Source organism: Hippopotamus amphibius, chromosome 3, assembly GCF_030028045.1.
Source record: "Hippopotamus amphibius kiboko isolate mHipAmp2 chromosome 3, mHipAmp2.hap2, whole genome shotgun sequence".
Taxonomy (NCBI): Eukaryota; Metazoa; Chordata; class Mammalia; order Artiodactyla; family Hippopotamidae; genus Hippopotamus; species Hippopotamus amphibius.
The window spans coordinates 17,720,701-17,740,849 of NC_080188.1; the positions used below are offsets into that span (position 1 = coordinate 17,720,701).

General features: G+C 44.9%; 1 protein-coding gene across 7 annotated transcripts in view; it reads left to right on the forward strand.

The window, feature by feature from the left end:
• Positions 1-3,243: 3,243 nt before the first annotated feature.
• Positions 3,244-20,149, forward strand: part of TBC1D1 (TBC1 domain family member 1) — a 205,698-nt gene continuing 188,792 nt past the window's right edge. For all 7 annotated transcript variants that reach the window (XM_057729957.1, XM_057729960.1, XM_057729959.1 and 4 more), the window contains exons 1-2: positions 3,244-3,458; positions 14,325-14,832. In XM_057729957.1, coding sequence (XP_057585940.1) covers positions 14,416-14,832 — 417 coding nt within the window. In that variant the 5' untranslated portion in view covers positions 3,244-3,458; positions 14,325-14,415. The remainder of the gene's footprint in view (positions 3,459-14,324; positions 14,833-20,149) is intronic.

The window sequence follows — 20,149 nt, forward strand, 5'->3', positions numbered from 1 at the left end:
AAAGGGCAGGATGGACAGGAGTTCTGGCCAGGATGTCCTGTGTGCAGTGTCTACTCTTGACCTGACCAGGGTTGTTAGGTAATAGTTTCAACCATCATCTGGCCGTCGTGTGTGAAAGGCAGTTTGGGGATGTCAGTGAAATGGATGAGTGTGCCTGTCTTGCTGTCTAGCACTCTGGAGGTAGGTGTGCTCAGCAGGCTGCTGCAGAGAGGGGATGAGAACTGTACGCGTGAGTTGGAGACAAAGATGGGAAATAATTATGGTGGGATCCAAGAGGTAACGATATGGTTTACCTGGTTTACCTGGTCTTATAACCTAATGAAGAACAATTTCCATAACCCAGTAAACAGTCTAATCATTAGAGTATTTATTTATGTATTTATTTATATTTATTCATTTATTTATTTATTTATTGGCTGTGCTGGATCTTCGTTGCTGCGCGAGGGCTTTCTCCAGTTAGAGCAAGAGGGGGCTACTCTTCGTTGCAGTGCGCAGGCTTCTCATTGTGGTGGCTTCTCTTGTTGAGGAGCACGGGGCTCTAGGCGTGCGGGCTTCAGTAGTTGTGGCTTAGTTGCTCCGTGGAATGTGGGATCTTCCTGGACCAGGGATCAAATCTATGTCCTCTGCATTGGCAGGTGGGTTCTTAACCACGGCACCACCAGGGAAGTCCCCATTAGAGTATTTATGTCTGTATATATTCCTTACCTCTTTTTAGAAAAAGATTTGAGGCTAAGTACACAGACAACTGTGCTATAACAAAGAATGCTCTGAGTGCTACAAGAGAGCTGCACAGTTAGATCCAGATCCCAGAACCTACTAGTTCCGTGGTCCAAAGAGGCATTAACCTCTTAGTTTCCTCATTAGTCAAGTGGATTTAATTATCTCAGCCCTAAAGAGTTTTTGTGAGGATTAGAGACAATATATATAAAGTGGCTTCCACAAAGCCACCAATAGACTAGCCCCTCAACGAATAATAGCTAGCAGGTTATGAGGTTTAAATAAAGCTGTGGATAAAACTTTTGTATCCCACTGAAATATAGCTCCCTTGGATGGGAGCATCCAGAGGAACGGGATCAGGGATCATAAGGTAGTCCTAATCAAAAAGGCTCAATGGGACTTCCCTGGTGGCGCAGTGGTTAAGAATCCGCCTGTCAATACAGGAAACATGGGTTAGATCCCCGGTCCAGGAAGATGCCACATGCCTGGGAGCAACTAAGCCCCCAAGCCACAACTGCTGAGCTGGCGCCCTACAGCCTGTGAGCCGCAACTCGTGACACAACTACTGAAGCTTGTGCTTAGAGCCAGTGCTCTGCAACCAGAGAAGCCACTATGCTGAGAAGCCTGTGCACCCCAAGGAAGAGTAGCCCCTGCTCTCAGCAACTAGAGAAAGCCCCCACGAAGCAACGAAGACCCAACACAGCCAATAAATAAATAAATTTTTTTAAAAGATTGCTTTAAAAAGAAAGCAAACGAAAACCAACAAAAGGCTCCAAGAGCCTCGGACTTCCCTGGTGGTCCAGTGGTTAAGCCTTTGCCAAATTCAATAGGGACTTTGAGATTGGCCCACATCAAAAACAACAACAATAACAACAAAAACCAAAAACAACAAAAACAAAAAACTTAAAAAAAAAAAAAGGCTCCGAGGGCCTCCTCAGTTTCTAGCAACTCACTGTTCCTGGAGGGAGGAGGAAGAAGGGAGGGGAGAACCTTGGACATGCATTTGCATTCTGAGCCAGGGTAACAGTAGTTGCTGCCACTAGTTGAGGTCCACATAGGTACCACTGTGCTAGGCACTTTACATACACTTTCCCACTGTATCTTCACAATGCTCTTATAAAGTATGTATTGGTCCCATTTTACAGGTAAAAGAATGGTGACCAGAGGTCAAGCAGCTCGTCTAAGCCAACACAGTGGTAAAGTTGGGATTTGGGTTCACGTCCAACTTTGCAGCTCAGATTCAGCCACTTCCCTAAAGTCAGCCTGCAGCTACACCAAGCAAAAAATCCTGAAAGGTGCGGCTCCCTTCTGCTGCCGCCTACCCCACGTCCATCTTCCTAATCTTCCTGCTTTTCTCTCCCTGCTAAGTCCCTCACTTTCCTCAGATCCCTGTCCCTACCCCCCGGGAGTGAAGTTGTCCCTTTTTAGCTGGGGGGACAGGCATTTGGGAGGTTTGCCTGTTTCCTGCACAGTGCCATCTCCTAATCCTAGGAGCCCAGTTTCTCGGACGTCTTATACCTCCCTGGTGTCTCTCCTTATACCCTGCAAAGCCGCTGGGAACTTCCCCAAACCTGACTCGAGGGTAGCCACACCGAGGTGGGGGGCGGAGGGGCGGGGAGAGTATGTGACTGTGTGCGCGCCCGCGCTGTACCCAGCAAGGAGGGAGAAAGCGCCCAATGTAGCTCCTGCGTCACTCCGCAGTTGTTCGGAAATGGGGTTTACTGGTGTGCAATAGGGGAGGACACTTTCCTGACTCCCTGATGGTCGAGCCTTGCCTGCCAGCGCCCCATAGGATGCCCGTGCCTCAGTTCACTCCCTGCCTAGGACGGGAAGAAGGGGTGATGCCGGGGAGAGCCAGGTGGCTTGGTCGCCTTCTTGTTTTCTGTGCAGTTTTCACCCGGTCCGTTTCAGAGAGAGAAGGCGAGCGTGCAGAGGAGGCGAGGCTACCGCAGGGGAGCGAAGAGCGGGAGGGCAGTGCCACCTGCTGAGAGCCTCGCAGGCCGAGAGCGCGGCGGGCAGGGCCACCTGCTATAAATAGGCCGCCGAGGACAGGGTGTGCGACAGTACATCCCTCCTCGTGGGCCTTAAACACGCGCGGGGCTCCGCATCCCGGGAGCCCCAGGCGTTCGGTGGGCCAGGACCCAACTCTGGGGCTGGGTGCGGCGGCGCCCGGGACACCCGCTACCCGGCCGGGCTGGAGGCCCGGGGGCGGGTTGAGGATGGACGGCCGGAGAGGGGAGAGACAGGGAGGGGGGAGCCGGCGGCGGACCCGCACTGCAGCAGCTGTTGCCCGCGTGTGCCTCGCCCGTCCCAGCCGTGTCGCCCAACATGAGTCACACGATGCAGTGGGGAGGGAGGGGGCATCGCGCCCCCCTCTTGGGTCCCTGGGGACTGAGTTGGGAGAACCCGGGTTCTGCCCTCCCCTCCCCTCCCCCGCGTTCGCCCTGCCGGGGAGCAGGAAACGCGAGCCGCGCGCAGACACCTCCTCCTCCGCCGCCGCCGCCGCCTCTGCCGCCGCCGCCGTCCCCGCGCCTCGGCGCCTGTTGCTGCCGCCGCCGCGGGACCCGCCGTGTCCTCCGCCGGCTGGAGAAGAGGCGGGAGTCCTCCCGGCCCCCCGCGGCAGGAAGAGCGCAGCCCGCCGGGTACGATGCGCTCCCCGCCCGCCCAAACCGTCCCCGGGCTGCCCGCGAGCACCTGCGCGCCCCGGCCGTGCTCCGGGCTCTGAGCGCGCCGCCGCACAGGTAGGCGCTTCCTGGGGCCTCGCCCGCGCCACCCCGCCACCTCCTCCTGGGGCATCCCGGCCGCCCCCCACCCCCAGCAGGCCCCTGCGCTCCCGGGCCCGCGGAAAAGCTGGCATTGGGCGCTCCTGGGGCGTTCCTGCTGTCCTTGCCGCGCGGGGGGTCTCTCGGGGGAGGAAGTTCATTGCCACCCAAGCGAAACCTTCAAGTTCAGAACGACCCAGGAGCTTCTTCTGCAGGCACCCTCCCTCTGCCCCGCCCTCCACTCCTGCTCGCGGTCCTCGCATCTCTCCCCTCCCCCTCCCGCCAAGTATCTCTAAGGCTTGTGTGTTTGTAAAGCGACCAGACGGAGGAAGGGCGGTCACAGTGACCCCAGGCCACCCTTTAAAAGTTCAGGCTACTTTGCAGTAGCAACTTTGGCAGCTCCACCAGTGCGCTCAACATTTCTTTCTATGGGCACATCCTGTACCAGTCATTTTGAAACCCTGCTTAATTGTTTCTAGCAGCTTCCTGATGGGTCTGTGATTATGAGACCCCTAAACTTCGCCACACGTTGTTGTTGTGGGTGTGAGTGTGTGTGTTTGTGTGCGTGTGTGTGTACTTAAAAGAAATGTCATTTCCTTTGAAGTCCGCCTAGAGGCGGCTTTACGTGTGGGGATTTCATTTAAATAGATTATTGTCTGGAAGTTACTTAAAAAGGAAAAGAAATCGAAAGTGATGATTGTTCCTCCCACCAAACCGTTTAGTTTTCAGAGTGCCCTATATTAATTCATGGGTATTCCCTTCATAGATGGCTCATTCTTCCTTTTAGATAATAGGGTGATTTCATTTATTAATATAATCAGACTTTGAAAGAGCATTTTGAAATGACCTTGTTTAAATGGGTCACATCCATGAAACTTAGCTGTCTCTACAAGTCCCATCTTCTAAACTTTTTGCTCTGTCCTTAAGCTGAACTGCAGAGGCCTTGATAAAAACCCCTTCTTTGGGAAAGCAGAAATTAATTTCCTTGGTAGGAGCTGAAGCATGGCCACCTCCAGGGGTTTTGTTGTGTGTTGGGAGCCTGCTGTGGGTGGGAGGGGCTGGGATGAGGAATGAACAGGGAGCCGTTCCAGAAGGCTGTGAATCCACCTTGCAGAACGACTCTTCATGTTTCTGAACCCTTGATGTTCTGTCACTGTCTTGGTTAGGGATCCCGGAAGCAGCTGGGTTCTGCGCCATTTCCTAGAGTTGAGATGGCTTCTCTTGCTTGGGGAGGAGGTATTCCTCCTGCTCAGCTCCTTCCTGGGAACCTTGAGGGATGTTTTAAGGAATAAGGACATTGCATGAAAAAGTTGCCTAAAATAGGATTGACTGGGAGTTCCCTGGGTCCAGTGGTTAGGTCTCTGCGCTTCCATTGCAGGGGGCCCAGGTTCCATCCCTGGTGGGGGAACTAAGATCCCGTATGCCACACAGCACGGCCAAAAACTAAATAAATAAAAACAAAATAATTAGTAAAAATAAAAATACAAAAAATAAAATAGGATTGACTGCTTTTGTAAGCAGGTGTTTTACAGCTGTTTGAGGTGGAAAGACAGCTGTGGCAGTCTTGAATCTGCCTGTTTCTTTTTTTTTCCTACCAAGGTATAGGGAAATAAGGCCATAAAAATGTTTGCTCTCCAGATTTCTCTATTAAGTACCCATTGACAAAACATGAACTACTGGATAGTGAGCACAGCTGTGAATTAAAGGGTGCTGTAGAAATGTTTAGGGGAAGTTTTCTAAAGTGAACACAGTGGAGTATTCCTGAGACTGTCAGCTGAGTGCAAGGAGATATAAAAGGGACGAAGTGTGGCTCAAAGCAGTAAGTGAAATCATCAAGCAATAATGAAGATAAATGTTTTTATGTGGGTTTGTTTAGCCACTGGCAAACCAGGAAAATGGGGGAAAAATTCATTGGTGTCGTTATAAATTACCAGCATCAAAGTAAAGTTTTGCAAATGGACCTCTCTGCTTAGTGTACCTTTATCTTTCCCACTGAGAGCTCTGGAGATTTCTCCTTTCGCTATGGTAACATTTCTGGTTGGGTACAGCCATGTCAGTGTTGACCTTTTATCCCATGTGACACTGTCATAGTAGCAGGCAGCTTGAGGAAGAAAAGGGCAACTCTGAAGAAATGATTCAGCTTGCCTCTCTTCCCTTATTACCCAGCTGTTGACAGTCTCTGTGTCCCACTTCCCTAGGAGGTGACCTTCCCCAGAAAGGCTGCAGTAGCCATCACATGTGCCCCTGTGCACAGCCAGGTGTGGATGGGCGGCTCCATTCAGGCCCAGGTCTTCTAGGAGCTTCTAGGATGCACCACTGGCAAGCAGCCGGTAGTGCCGCTCCAAGCAGCATGGCAGCTCCAGTCTTGACGGTGCTCAGAGGGGGGATGTCTGCCTGCAGATTCTGTCTTTGAATATGCTTTTAATTTTGTCTCACAAAATGACAGCTCCTCAGTCCCCTTTCACTCTCTGCACAGCATTTGTCTGAGGGTCCCCAGTCTCCTCTCTTCAGATTCCCCAGATGCTCTAACATGTATACTAGCCCATTTAGGGGCTTGAGTATGTGTGCTTACGTGTGGGTGCCTCGGCATAGTTTGCTTTGCCCTTTTTCTTGTCTACTGTGCTGCCCATCTCAAATTTAATAGCCACATTCACCCCCATACTTCATAGGTCTTCCAGCCCTTCTCTTTTCTTGGTCATTAAAACTTGGAGAAGCAGAATCTGTTCATTAAAATGACTGTGAGTCCACTCAGAGGCCAAGGAGTGATGGGTTTTGTATCCCTCTGGTGATGACAAAAGATTTAGGTTTTCAGTGCAGATTACAAACACCTTTGCTGACTTGTATCTTCATTTCTTCCTTTCCAATCTCTCATTCCAATAAAAATATTTTTAAACCAAATTCTTTACAAAAGACAAGAAGTTTTCCATTTTCAAGGTTTTTGATGTTTTCAAGCCAAGATTTCCATTTGATGGGTTCTTAGATTTAAGGGCAATGTGTCCCTTTTCGGTTTCAGATATTTAGAAAAAAGGTTTGTCATATTTGGGCCATATGAAATATTCTTGACACAGGTTTCAGAGAAGCTGTGCAGAATGTCGGAAATATGTTTTAGTACCAACGAAGATGCATTTAATTTTGAGTGTGCCTGTTTCCTTTGAGAAAAGCAGCAGCTAATTTTTTCTCTTAAAAAGAAAATATACCTGTTTAACAACACATTATATATGATTGGTGAATCTAAACGTCCAAAGAGAGTAAGCACTTACGGGTTTGTTGTAAAACAAAGAATTTATACATATGAAGTGCTTAGAACAGTGCTTGGTAGTGAGCACACAATGTGTATTACTACTATTATCTTTTTAAAATTTATTTATTTATTTATTTTTTATTGGCTGCGTTGCGTCTTCGTTGCTGCACGAGGGCTTTTTCTAGTTGCTGCGAGCCGGGGCTACTCTTTGTTATGGTGTGTGGGTTTCTTAGTGCCATGGCTTCTTCTTCTTGCAGAGCATAGGCTCTAGGCGTGAGGGCTTCAGTAGTTGTGGCACATGGGCTCAGTAGTTGTGGCTTGTAGGCTCTAGAGCGCAGGCTCAGTAGTCGTGGCACATGGGCTTAGTTGCTCCGCGACATGTGGTATCTTCCTAGACCAGGGATCAAACCCATGTCCCCTGCATTGGCAGGCGGATTCTTAACAACTGCGCCACCTGGGAAGTCCTATTGCTATTATTATAAGTGTTTGTTTTACAGTTTGAGCATATAACTTTGACACTAGATTTAGATTACTGATGCAAAATTTAGGTAGAAAAACAACCCAGCTCATCCACTAGAAAGATAATTTAGAGTTACTCCTATCTGGAGATATCATCATATTGCAAAGAACAGAAATTTGGGCACAAGGCAGGCCTGGATTCAGATCCTGCCTTCCTCATTTACTAGCTAGAGGACCCTTATGTAAAATGGGAATGATTAAAAAACTCCTGTCAGAGTTGTAAGCACACAGAGGGTCATGTGTGAATGTCCAATACCAGTCAATAGGTATTCCTCTAGCAAAGAGGTTAAGAGCAAACACACACTGTGGAGTGGAAAGACCTGGGTTTGAATCCTGGTTCTGCCACTTGCTGCTAGTATGACCTTGGGCAAGTGACCTCATTTCTCTGTGCCAGCAACTTCCTTCTCATCTCTCATCTTTAAACTGGAGCTGACAGTGACAATTACAGTGCATGATAGTCCTTATTTGGATATGATAACAATGGTCCTTATTGGCCAGGGTTGTTGTGAGAGCTAAACTTGTTAACCGACTCACAGGAAGTGTTATTATGTGTTAACAGTTAGTATGGCTCCTTTTAGGAGAATAACTTACAGCAGCCATGTAGGAGGGAGGGTTAGACATAATCCCTAAAGGCCAACTAGGACCACCACTGCCCCCCTTACCCATGCGGTACAGTGGAAGAGAACACAAGAAGTGACAGTGGCATTCTAAAGGACTAGGCTTGAATTAGCTCTGATTTATATAAGAAGGAAGTCACTCAAAACAGCATTACTTTATGTGTCAAATTAGAGAGGCAAAGCCCAGTACTGAAGCATCCTTGATGATATGCGTGTTAGAACCACTGACTCCAGGAGCTCTGCATGATAGTGAAACAGCCGACTGCTCCAAAAAGCTTTGGAACCCATGGGCGGTTTCTGGGTGAGCCTCACACTGCTCTGATTGGGTGGGATTCTGTGCAGGAAATGGACAGAGAGTCGAGCCAAGCCAGTGATCCCACTGCATGAGATTAGAGTATTCCGGTGGCAGAATAATCCTGTTCAGCCGCATGCCCACTCTATCTAGGGTGAAGAACAGAAAAATTAAGTCATTGATTCTCAAGGGGAAATGAGTGCCCACTTTGGGGTTCCCTGTCTATCCTGCAGGTCCCTGACAGCGAATCAGTATTGACTGGTTCCTAACCTGGCCCGGAGCTAGAAGCTTCCAACAGCCCTCCCTTCGTCCATCTATCTCGCCCTCCTCCCCTCCCACCAGCGTTCTCAGGAGAGGGCTGACTCCGCAGGGGTATGGTATAGTTAGCGACTGGAAAGTCCCCATCCTACTCCCTGTGGTTTACCAGGAGGGAGTGGAGGGGAGCAGGAAGAGAGGGGGTTCCCAGTGGCGGCCAGCTAACTCCCACCATCGCCTCTCTCACTTCCGGATTGATCAACCCTGTCCTTTCTTCATGTACCTCTCCCACGTTTATATTCTTTTTTTTTTTTTTTTTTCATAATTAAGGCTAAACTTTAATTACGGCTCTTTTTTTTTTTTTTTTGGGGGGGTACACCAGGTTCAATCAACTGTTTTTATACACATATCCCCGTATTCCCTCCCTTCCTTGACGCCCCCCCCTCGAGTCCCCCCCACCCTCCCTGCCCGAGTCCTCTAAGGCATCTTCCATCCTCGAGTTGGACTCCCTTTGTTATACAACACACGTTTATATTCTTGAGGGGAAGATGAGAGCAGCTTTCTATCCTCACGCAGTGTCAGGGACATTTGGTATTATACATTATGAAAATGAGATTCACCAGATTTTAGAGACAGAGGAAAACTCAGGGATGATCTTGTTCCATTCTTTTATAAGAATAAACTTGAGATTTGAAGAAGTAACTTGTCTTCTCAACTTCACACTTGAAAGTGCTTTTGTGAAAAACACCAAGGTTCTTGCAGCACTTGGATGGGAGTCAGGGGCTTGGATTGTCCTAATTCTGTCGCCATTTAGCTTCTCCGGTTTCCTCATTTCCCTCATATCTGACTGACTTGAAAGGACCCTTCCAGCTTTAAATTTTGTGATTCTAGGAGCATGCTTGCAGGGATATTTAGCATAGCAGGACTCATTCACAAGGTTATTGGAACTGTTCTAATAAAAGAGTACCTTTGTGTTTTGGGTGCTATGGGTGTTATGTTTATGGGCTGTGGTGGGTAGGAGTTGTGTGGAACACAGACGGTCTCTGTAAGGGATAGGGCTTGTCCACAGATGACTCTACTATCGAGAACACGACTAGGTGCTCACTGGAATAAGAGATCAGAGAATTTCTTTTTTTTTAATTAATTAATTTATTTATTGGCTGTGTTGGGTCTTCATTGCTGCATGCAGGCTTTCTCTAGTTGTGAGTGGGGGCTCCTCTTTATTGGGGTGCATAGGCTTCTCATTGCAGTGGCTTCTCTTGTTGCAGGGCAGGGGTTCTAGGTGCACAGGCCTCAGTAGTTGCAACACGATGGCCCTAGAGCGCACGGGCTTCAGTAGTTGTGTCTGGTGGGCTCTAGAGCACAGGCTCAGTAGTTGTGGTGCACGGGCTTAGCTGCTCTGAGGCATGCGGGACCTTCCCCGACCGGGGATTGAACCCATTACCCCTCTATTGGCAGGTGGATTCTTAACCACTGTGTCACCAGGGAAGTCCCAGAGTATTTCTTACTGAGGTCTGAGGCACAAGAGACTTCCTAGAATAGATGGCTCTACGCGGGGCCTAAAGGATGGTCACAGGCTGCATGCAAATGATATGGATTGAGATGGCTTAAAAAATTAATCTGATGGTTTGTTAAGATTATTTGAATGGTTCTTCTGTTTCATGGAACTTTTTATTGAATAGTAAACAGCTACCTAGTCTAAGTTACCATAAAGCTTATGTCAGCAGAATCGTGAATTGCCTATAAATAATTATGACTATGTCTGAAGCAGAACTTACTACTTGATAGTTTATTAACAGTGTTAAGGTACAATCTCTTTTTTACAGAGAAACTAAGATGTGCCCTAGTTGAAAAGTGAAAACTTGAGGCATCCAAATAGTTTTGTCAGTGAAATGGCAGAACTAATTTGATGACTGATTATTTATCAAATGATTGAAATGATTGAATTGTGTAATTATTTTTTTGCACTATGCGTATATTCCCTTACAAGAAAACGGAAAGTAATTCTGCTACACTAGTTGCTACCACATTAATAACTGCCTCGTCTACACTAATTGATAGATCTTGGGTCTGTCCTTTGTAATAATTTTAAACATGTCTTGGGATTAGCAGCTGTCAACGGTTAGAACTTGAAACAGATTCAGTTACAGGAGTGTAAACTGAGCCAGACATTTAATGCCACTTTTCACCTCTCGGTGAAAGAAAGAGAAAAGGGGAGAGAGAGAGACCATTATTTATGGGGTTATATGAGCTTCAAGTCTGTTTTCATCATCAGTAGAAGCTGTACTTTAAAGGAAAAGGGAGAGGGAATGCGCTTTCATGAAAAACTTTAGCACCTGAAATAAAATATGGGTTTATTTCTGAGCTTTTGAACATTTAAAATTTTAAAAATTAGCCCTTAGGTATGTTCAAATTATGTTATAAAAATTTATTCTTAGGATATATGCATATATATCACATAGAAAAACATGGAGTAAAAAGAATAGACTTCAGTCTAGTTCAGAAAAGGTTTACAGTTTGAATACTGGTTTTAGAGATCCAAAAGCTTGAGTTTAAGAAGCTTACAGACTTGTTGAGGGACACCTATTCAAACTTTTAAAAGTAAATATGATGATAGGTACAAAGTGCAGCAGGACATGGTAATGGATGCCCTAAATTATCTTGGAAGAAAGAGGTGATAGTTGCGTGAACTAGGACTGGTTGGGATTAGGTTAGATGACAAGAGTGGGGTCATTGGGAGATTCTCCTTGGGTCTATCATGATTCTGTTTTGTGAGCAGAGGCACTGACTGCTTTCTTCTGGACTACCTTTTCAATTTTTTTTTTTTTAAATAGCAACAGTGTCTCTTTCTGGAGGACACTCCAGAATATTGAAGGACAGACATGCTTACTCCCCATTATAAAATATTCAGGCTCCCAAAACTCAGGTGCCTCTCCTGTAACCCACTGTGGATACAGGTGTCTCCTGGCCTGTGGGAATTGAGGGTCAGGGAACCAGCACGAAGGCTGCCTCTGTGGCTACTGCTATTGCACTGAGAAATAAATCATCATTTGTCTCAGACCTGGGAGTCTCATGTTCTCTATGAGGAGGCAGACTTGTTAGCTTGCCGGTAGGGTAAACTCTCAGGCCCTCTACAATTGTGACAGGCATTGTGTCCTGGGAGAGAGAACAGTTTGCTCTGTGGCACAGAGGCTTGAGAAACCACATCTCAAGTGGGGAACCGTGCCTAGTTACCTATCTTCAGAGCCAAAAGGTAAATGAAGGAGGGCATTTTGGAGGAGAATATGTAGTTGGAGATATAGATAGGGCCAGATTCTGAAGAGGTCCTAAATGCCATGTAGAAGAGTTTAGATTTTAAGAAATTTTAGCAGCAGAGTGACATGGTCCCTCTAAGGTGTTGGTTGAATTACTCTAGGAAATATGTGAAGCCTGGATTGAAGGTGGGGGCATCTTTTCTCCAGCTGAGAAAAGAAAAGATATATTTAGATGTAAAGTCAGTTTAGAAGTAGTGATAGGGTGAAAAAGGGATCTGAATGACTACCTTAGTCCATTCAGGCTGTTGTCGTAGAACATCACAGACTGGGCTGTTTATAACAACAGAACTTATTTCTCACCATTCTGGAGGATGGGATGTCCAAGGTCAAGGTGCTGGCAGATTCAGCATCTGGTGATGGCTTCCTGGTTCATAGACTGCTGTCTTTTCCCTGTGGCCTCACATGGTAGAAGGGGAAAGAGAGCTCTCTGGGTCTGTTATAAGGGCACTAATCCTATTCATATGGGTTCCACCCTCCTGACCTAACCACCTCCCAAAGGCTCCACCTCCAAACACTATCACACTGGGGACTAGGATTTCAACATATGAACGGAGGGAGGATGGGCACAAACATTCAGTCTACAGCAACGACTCCTTGGCTTTTGACTTGGCCAATACAATAAATCGTGATACTGTTCACAGAGATGTAGCTTACAGGAAGGAAAAGAAATTCTGGAAAGGAGGGAGGTGAGACTGAATTAGTTTGAAAACAGCTAAATTGAGGCTGAGGTGCTGTCTGGATAGGCTATCCAGATAGGAATCCTTAACGGCCTGTCCTGTTCTGGAACTCAGGAAGGAGACAAACAAATGGGAATCATCAGGGTTTACATGGGAGATGCATTCTTGTGCAGCATTCAGGAGGATAGGTTGAGAATCAGGTGCAAACTCAAACTCACCTGTGATAGGCAACTCCAACCCTCTGGGCCTCAGTTTCCAAGGTCATAAAAATGGCAATAAAAGTAGTCTCTAACTGAGACCAAGGTGAGAGACGAAGGTTGTTATGAAGATGAAATAACACGTGCAAAGTGCCTGGTACCTAAGGAAAGTAAGCTGTTATCAGTGGCAGCAGGAGTATTAGAATGTGGTCACTGACACCAAGACATTAGGTGAAATTGCCCAAAGGATGCAGGTGGAATGAGGGGAGAGGATGGAGTCAAGCAGCGGGGGAAAAGCCATTAAGGAACTGAAAAGAAGCAATGAGAGAGATAAGAGAACCAGGAGAGTTTCAAGCAGGATGGAGTGGTCAACACTGAGAAATTCGTGAGAACGGACAAGGCAGCTAAGAACTAAAAATCCCCCTTTGAATTTCACAACCAGAGGATGTGGGTGACCCTAAAGGGAGCAATGGCGGTGGCTCCTTGTTAGTTCCGGTGGCAATCCAGATTGTGGATGGGCAGGAAGAATTGGTGACAGCAAGTGTAGACTTTACCTTGAAGAAAGTTGTGTAGGGAAAGAAGAATTGAGGCCGGGAAGATTTGAGGTCAAGGGAAAAGATTTTTTTTTTTTTGGTTGGGAGAGACTTTCTTCACTCTTTTAAGATATCTGTTGAGCCTGTTGTGAGTCAGGCTCTGTGGGTGAGTAACATGCAGTCTCTGCCTTCATAGAATTTTTTCTTAGTGTGTATATATGATCAGGGAATACATGAGAAAATGAAGGTCCAGGGAACAAATGTGTAAAGACTAGGGCTTGAGAACCTGTAGACAGCTCAGCTCTGGACAGAAGGGTTTTGTCATCTAATGGAACAGGAGGGTGTTAAGATACATCAGACGTGGTTGTTGAAAATCACCCCTAGAGATGGAAACATTACCCACTGAGTGAGTTTGGGTCTAGTACAAGAAACTCCCTCTATTGATGAGGAGAAGCAAGGTGTCGGGGTGCTTAGAGTAAATGAATGAAACAAAATATTTGTGATGGTGTTTAGAACATAATAGTCACCCGTGCATGTTAATGGAATTTGAATTGGTGATTCGGGAAAGCCTTTTTTTTTTGGCCATGCCGTGTGGCATGTGGGATCTTAGTTCCCTGACCAGGGATCAAACCTGTGCCCCCTGTGTTGGGAGTGCAGAGTCTTAATCGTCAGACTGCCAGGGAAATCAGGAAGAGCCTTTTAAAACTTCAGTGGTATGGTAAGTGATAAGGTCAGTGGTTGAAAACTGGTCTGGTTCAATAGACTGTGATGATAGATAGCTGATATTTTTTTCTTGCAAGATTACTTTTTTGGGGGGAGCCACCAGTGTTGAATTTGATCATCTTAAAAAAGTCCCTGAAATGTGTGTTAAATAATACAGCAGGGTTTAAAGCTGTCCAAGCAGTACCGTATTGTTTTCTATGGTGCTGGCCTTTGTTGGCTGTATGAGGCTTATGTTTAACAGGAGTCTCCCGGTGGGATCTCTGTAACCCGTAGTGAGTGTGACAGTTACGGCATTTTCAGGTTTTACATGTAATACAATTTCCAATGCTCTTTCTAGGCAGAAGAGCTTATTTGAACTAATATCCATTCCTTCCTCTATTTGGGTTTCAGCCTCTTAAGCTCTGAAATAATAACTCTTTGAAAATAGCTATTGCTATGACTTCATTAAATTCTAATGCCTCTGTTTTTCTCCCGCAGGATTCTGCATCAGAAGCATGTAAAATAGATTGCTTGGTCTAAAATAGAGAACAGTGGCAACGTTTTGCTGAGTTTCCAGACCTTTCCCAACATGGAAGCAATAAGCTTCACAGCGAGGAAACACCCATTTCCTCACGAGGTCTCGGTGGACTTCGGCCTCCAGCTGGTGGGCTCCTTGCCTGTGCATTCTCTGACCACCATGCCCATGCTACCTTGGGTCGTGGCAGAGGTGCGAAGGCTCAGCGGGCAGTCCTCCAAAAAGGAGCCTGGTACCAAGCAAGTCCGCCTTTGTGTGTCGCCCTCCGGACTGAGATGTGAGCCTGAGCCAGGAAAAAGTCAACAATGGGATCCACTGATCTGTTCCAGCATCTTCGAGTGTAAGCCTCAGCGAGTTCACAAACTGATTCACAACAGTCATGACCCAAGTTATTTTGCTTGTCTGATTAAAGACAGTGCAGCCAGTCAGCAGAGTATCTGCTATGTGTTCAAAGCTGATGATCAAACAAAAGTAAGTGGAGGTGGGGACCAAAAAGATGAAGGTGTGGCTGGATGGCTTTTGTTGTACAGGATCAGAACATTTATTTTAAGTATACTGGGATTAATGAGGAGCTAATGCTGTAGTTATACATAGATTACTTCACTGGATTTTCGGTTTATGGGGATATGTTCTTTATAGTCCTGGAGAACATTTGATAATAGATATTAAAAAGGAAGTTTATGAGTTCAAAGATTCAACAGAGAAGTCTTTCTAAACATATACATAAAAGCTGAACTACTAGGATTCAGATCATTTAAGATGTGTGTTCTAAAGCAGTGCTTCTCAAATGGAAATGTGCACATGAATGACCTGGGGATCTTGTTAAAATGCAAAGTTTGATCCAGTAGGTCTGGGATGGATCCTGAGACCCTGCATTTCTAGCAAGCCTCCAGGTGATGCAAGCGCTGCTCCTTTGAAGATCGCACTTTGTAGCAAAGTTCTAAGTCAGCAAGCTCCACATTTTTGTTCCTGTTAACAAGAATGTATTTATTTATAAGCTGTATAAGAGTATTATTAGCCAGTTTCCCAAGGTGTCATGTTCACTTAGGCAGAGCCCATTGGTAAAAAAATAGCGGATATGCATCTAGGTTTTAATACTTTCAGGTCTGGTTTTTTGTTTTTGTTTTTTCAGCCAACTTCAAGTCTAATCTGACCAGCTTGTTGTTGTTGTATCTTATGATATGGCTGAGAAAAAAATATTATATAAGAAATGGTAAAAAAGAAAAAAATATCCCCAGCTCTACTATTTTCCATTTATTTGTGCTTGTATCGTTTTTAGCATTTTTTTGCAGTTCGGTGCAGGACTTGTTCAAAGCCACTTGGCCTTTTTGTGAGGGTTAGTTTAGATACAGTTGAAAATATAATCCCGACAGTCATTTTCTCAATGGGGCCCATGTAAACTGCGATTTAGTACAGACCACAGAACGCAAGCAAGCAGGTGAGGGCTTTGCTGCTGAGCCCACGAGCTGAGGAATGCCCACATGAGGCCTTGAGTGCCTCTCAGGCCTGTGTGGCTGTCTGCCCCGTGCACTGGAGCAGACTCAGAGGACGCTAATGCCAATCCTTGGGGTAAATGTCAGTAAATAGAAAGAAAAATGCTAAAGTTTTCTCCCTGCACCCCACTGGGGTTTTGCATCCTCTCCAGGGTGCATGAACCTCACTTGGAAATGAATGTTCTTGGTGACCAAGTGGATTTGTGGAGATTCACTTTTGTTTGTTCTTTCCTTAGTTCTTTCACTTGTTCAGATTGTTGCTCCAGGTGCTGGGCGGGAGGAAGTAGTACAGGCTGGAAGGGAGGCAGAAGCGGCTGCAGGTAAATACTGCATGGTCTGTGGACAGGGCTTGACAGGAAGACAGAATGGGGCTTAACACATGGGAGTGTAAGGAAGCCTTTTTGAAATAATGGCTCATCTGGAGCTTAAAGCCACTATTTTACACACAGACTTGGATGTCTTCTTATTAAAAAGCATTTAATGTTATTGTTCATGCATCTCAGCTGGAACAGCATCCCGATTTAGAGGGAATAACTTCCTGGATTCCAGTCCTATCTGCCACCTGTAAACTAGGTGGCCTCGGGCAACACGGAGCCTGTTTCCTCATCTGTAAAATGGGGATAATTATAGTCTCTATCTCATAGAGTTGCTGGGAGGACTCAATGAACTAGAATGGGACCTGAAACTAGTGAGCATTTATGGCTAGAAATTATTTTCATCTAAGAAAGCTTTACCAGAAGCTGATTATATGCTACTTTCACTTCTAGTCTTAAGTAAAAAGAAAAAGAGAACAAGATGAGCGTCTTCAGCTCTCAGGGTGAGATCCTGGTCATCCTTGAGCAACATTTTTATAAACCAGATGCTTTAAAAACTGCATAAGTAGATTTAATGGTTGCTCTTATTTGGGCAAATTCTAGAATGAAAATTAGAGGACTGGACAGCCTGTGCTCCACGCCAGCTCTATATAAGGCCTGAGTTTCCTTGGGGGAAGTTTTTGCATGGGATAGTTGTTCAGCACTTTACACTTCTGACTCTTTCCCAAAATCGTTTATAGCCATCCGAGAGCAGGCTTCTAGCCAGTCATTCAGCTACCTGACAGGAAGAAAAGATTTATAACTAAATTCTGGAATTGGGGCTTTGAGTCGTGCTGAAAGTAGAGAATTGGCCTTACTCTGTGTTCTAAAAAGCCACGGTAGAAATATGAATCTGTTCTTAAGCTATTTTTGGCTTGCTTACAATTTTTACAAGCACAAATTGCCAGTACTCAGAGTAATAAATTGCTGTCATCCTGCTCGTTTTAGAAAAGAGTAATTTGTAAGGTAGGCCTCTCAATCAGTGACTCTCTTGTTGTTGGAAACTGAACGGTAAACCAAATTGGCCCTGATTCTAGCTGGCAAGATATCCTTTATGTTCTTGGGACCTCCTGGCATGGTTTCTCATAGCAGAGGATTATCTGCTGTAGGAGGATGTTAACCTATGTCGTCATTTCTCCTGACTATTTGTAGCATTTGCTCAGTGAAATAATTCTGTAGATCGTGGCGTCTTCTAAATAAATGAGGTCAGTATCTACCTCTATTTGCCAGAAGAGATACATGCATTTACTGCCAGGGTCATGAGCACAAAACTACTGTGTGAGAGGAAATTCCTTGAGCAGCATATAAATTAACTTACTGAAGAAGGTCTAGGGAGAAGAGACACAAAAAGGAATTGTTTTATAAGTACGACATGAGATTGTGTTTCCTATTGTATGTTCCATAGAATGTACTCAAGGTGTTCCACAGAGAAAGGCTTCCATGATCAAAATACATTAGGGCAGCATCTCACACGTTTTGATCCGAAGACCCTTTTCACTCTAAACTATTGAGTATCCCAAAGAGCTTCATGTGGGTTATATCTGTTAATACTTACTATATTAGAAATTAAAACTGAAAAAATTATAAAGGTTTTAATTTATTGAAAAACTAAAGTAATAAGCCCCTTATATGTTAGCCTAAATAATCTTTTTGTGAGAAATAACTGTATTTCCTCCCCAAATTTAGTGATCAGAGTGGCATAGTTTTACTTTTTGTTTGGTTTTTTGCAAATCTCTTTCGTGTTTGGATCAATAGTCAACTACTAATTCTCAGCTGCTTCTCCACTCATTCTTTTGTGATATGTTGTTTTGGTTGAGCATATGAAGAAAATTTGGCCTCACGCAGATTTGTGGTAGGAAACAGGAGAAATATTTTATAACTTTTTTTTGAAAATGGTGGATATTTTTCTTTAATGCTATACCAAAACTCGACAAATGGTAGTTTCTTAAAGGTTTGTTGCAATATGAAATCTGAAACCATATGAAAGCACTTTTTGCACTTTGTTTTAGTAAATCCATTAGTCTGTCTGTGCTTTAATGAATCTTCTAAGCATGCCTGATTCTATAACATCATGCATTGATTATCTGGAAAATATTGGTTCACTATGTTATACAGACTACACTCTGAGAACTGCTGTTTTAAGGAAACACTATTTCTATTTCACTCTTGAATTGTACATTAGTTCATTAAATCCCCAAATTTATCAGACCATAGATTACATTTTCTCATAACTTCCAAGAACACCCCTCAGGACACCCCTCAGAACACACGTGAACACAGCGGCATAAGGTTGTGTGTTGAAGTTTAGTTTTGAGTTACGGTCCGTGGCAGGAAATGAAAACATCCACTCTAGAAAACATGTGGATGCATGGGTGACCCTGACTAGGTCTTTACCACATCACATGACAAAGAAATCAAGAGTTCCTCCTGGACTCAGCCCTAGAAAAAGCGTAAAGTCTAAGAAAATTATCTCTAGATTCTTTCCTCCTCCAGTTCTTCAGCTTTGTCTCCTCTAAGAAAAACATCAGATTTGCCACTCCCTTGAGTGCTACTTTAGATCACTCAGAAGAGTATTTACGTTTTAATCCTTTTTTAATCTACAAAGTAAAAAGCTCTGCTTCCTTTAAGAGACTTTCCAGCTCTGAGCTGCAGGCAGCAGAAGTGTTGGGCTGAGGCTTGTGACATTGTATGTTGCTGTTTTATGTCAAAAAAAGGAAAGAATGGATTTTGAGTGGGGAATGGCAGGGGTTGTTGAGCTGGTAATAAGTGGAGGAGAAGTACAGGATGGTGTGCAGGCAAGGCAGTGGACAGTTTTGCTGTAAAAGCCCACTCCTCTTCAACTGACTTATCATACCTGTAACCTGTCGTGGCTTTTGAAACACTGCTCCTGACTTTAGTCAGATCTGATCTTCTGGATCTGGTGTCCAGTCTGGGCACACCATGGGGGTTTCATAACTGTGACGGGACGGATGTCATTAATGCAGCAGTGCTCATGGGCTTCTCCTTCTGCACCCTCCTTAAGAGCATCTTGGACTTGTTAGAATCTTGCTAGCTTCATTCTTCCCTCTCCCAAGGAGGAAGTGTTATCTCTTGCTGGGACATAATAAAGTACTAAAACCTTAGGGTTGAGGAGCAGGGAATAGTGTGGCAAAGGAGCTTGGGTTGCGGGGTGGAGGAGCTGGAGTACTGCATGGGAACTAGACTTCCAGAAAGAAGTCTATTTCTAGAAGAGGACTTTACTAAATGTTGCTGAGGAAGGTGTGTTTGAGAGAATGTCAGTGTCCTTTGAAAGAATGGGTTTCCTTTTCTATGATTTTTGGCAACGAAACTTCATTTCTTGAGGATGATCTATATCTGAGACTGAAGCCTGTGGGCTCCCATACTGCTAATTTTAAGAGCACTTAACTATTTGTAGACTTAAATTAATAGCAATAAAGGTTTCCTTTTGAAATTTTCAGTAAAGAACCAGTGTATTCTCGCATGAGGCCCTGTACGCACACCGTCTTTCTCAGTTACTGATGGACAGCTGCCTCACCTAGACTCTTTGCATTCGTTGTGTTGCATATCAATCAAAAAGGTGGTCTAAAGTTGTTTTCCTGTAATTAGCAGGATTAATATTTAAGTCCCCTATGTTAAAAGCCCAAGTTGCTTTGGCTGAGTTTTATGATTTAATTAACAATTAAAATTTGTTTTTGATCTTAGCTTTGTTTTGGTTGCATTTTACCTATTACTCATGTGTCTTAATAATTCCCCACCTGCTTGGAATTTTAAGTTAGTGACTTAAAATATGCACCACTTATTTCAGGATTTTCAATAGCGGCTGGCGTCTGTGGCGTCTCTGGCTTGGCTGTTACATTTGCCGGCTCATTACTTTCTTTCTTTGCTGGAGTGAAGATCAGAATTATAACGCTGAGCTGGAGGGTTTTGTTCCTGAGAGTGATT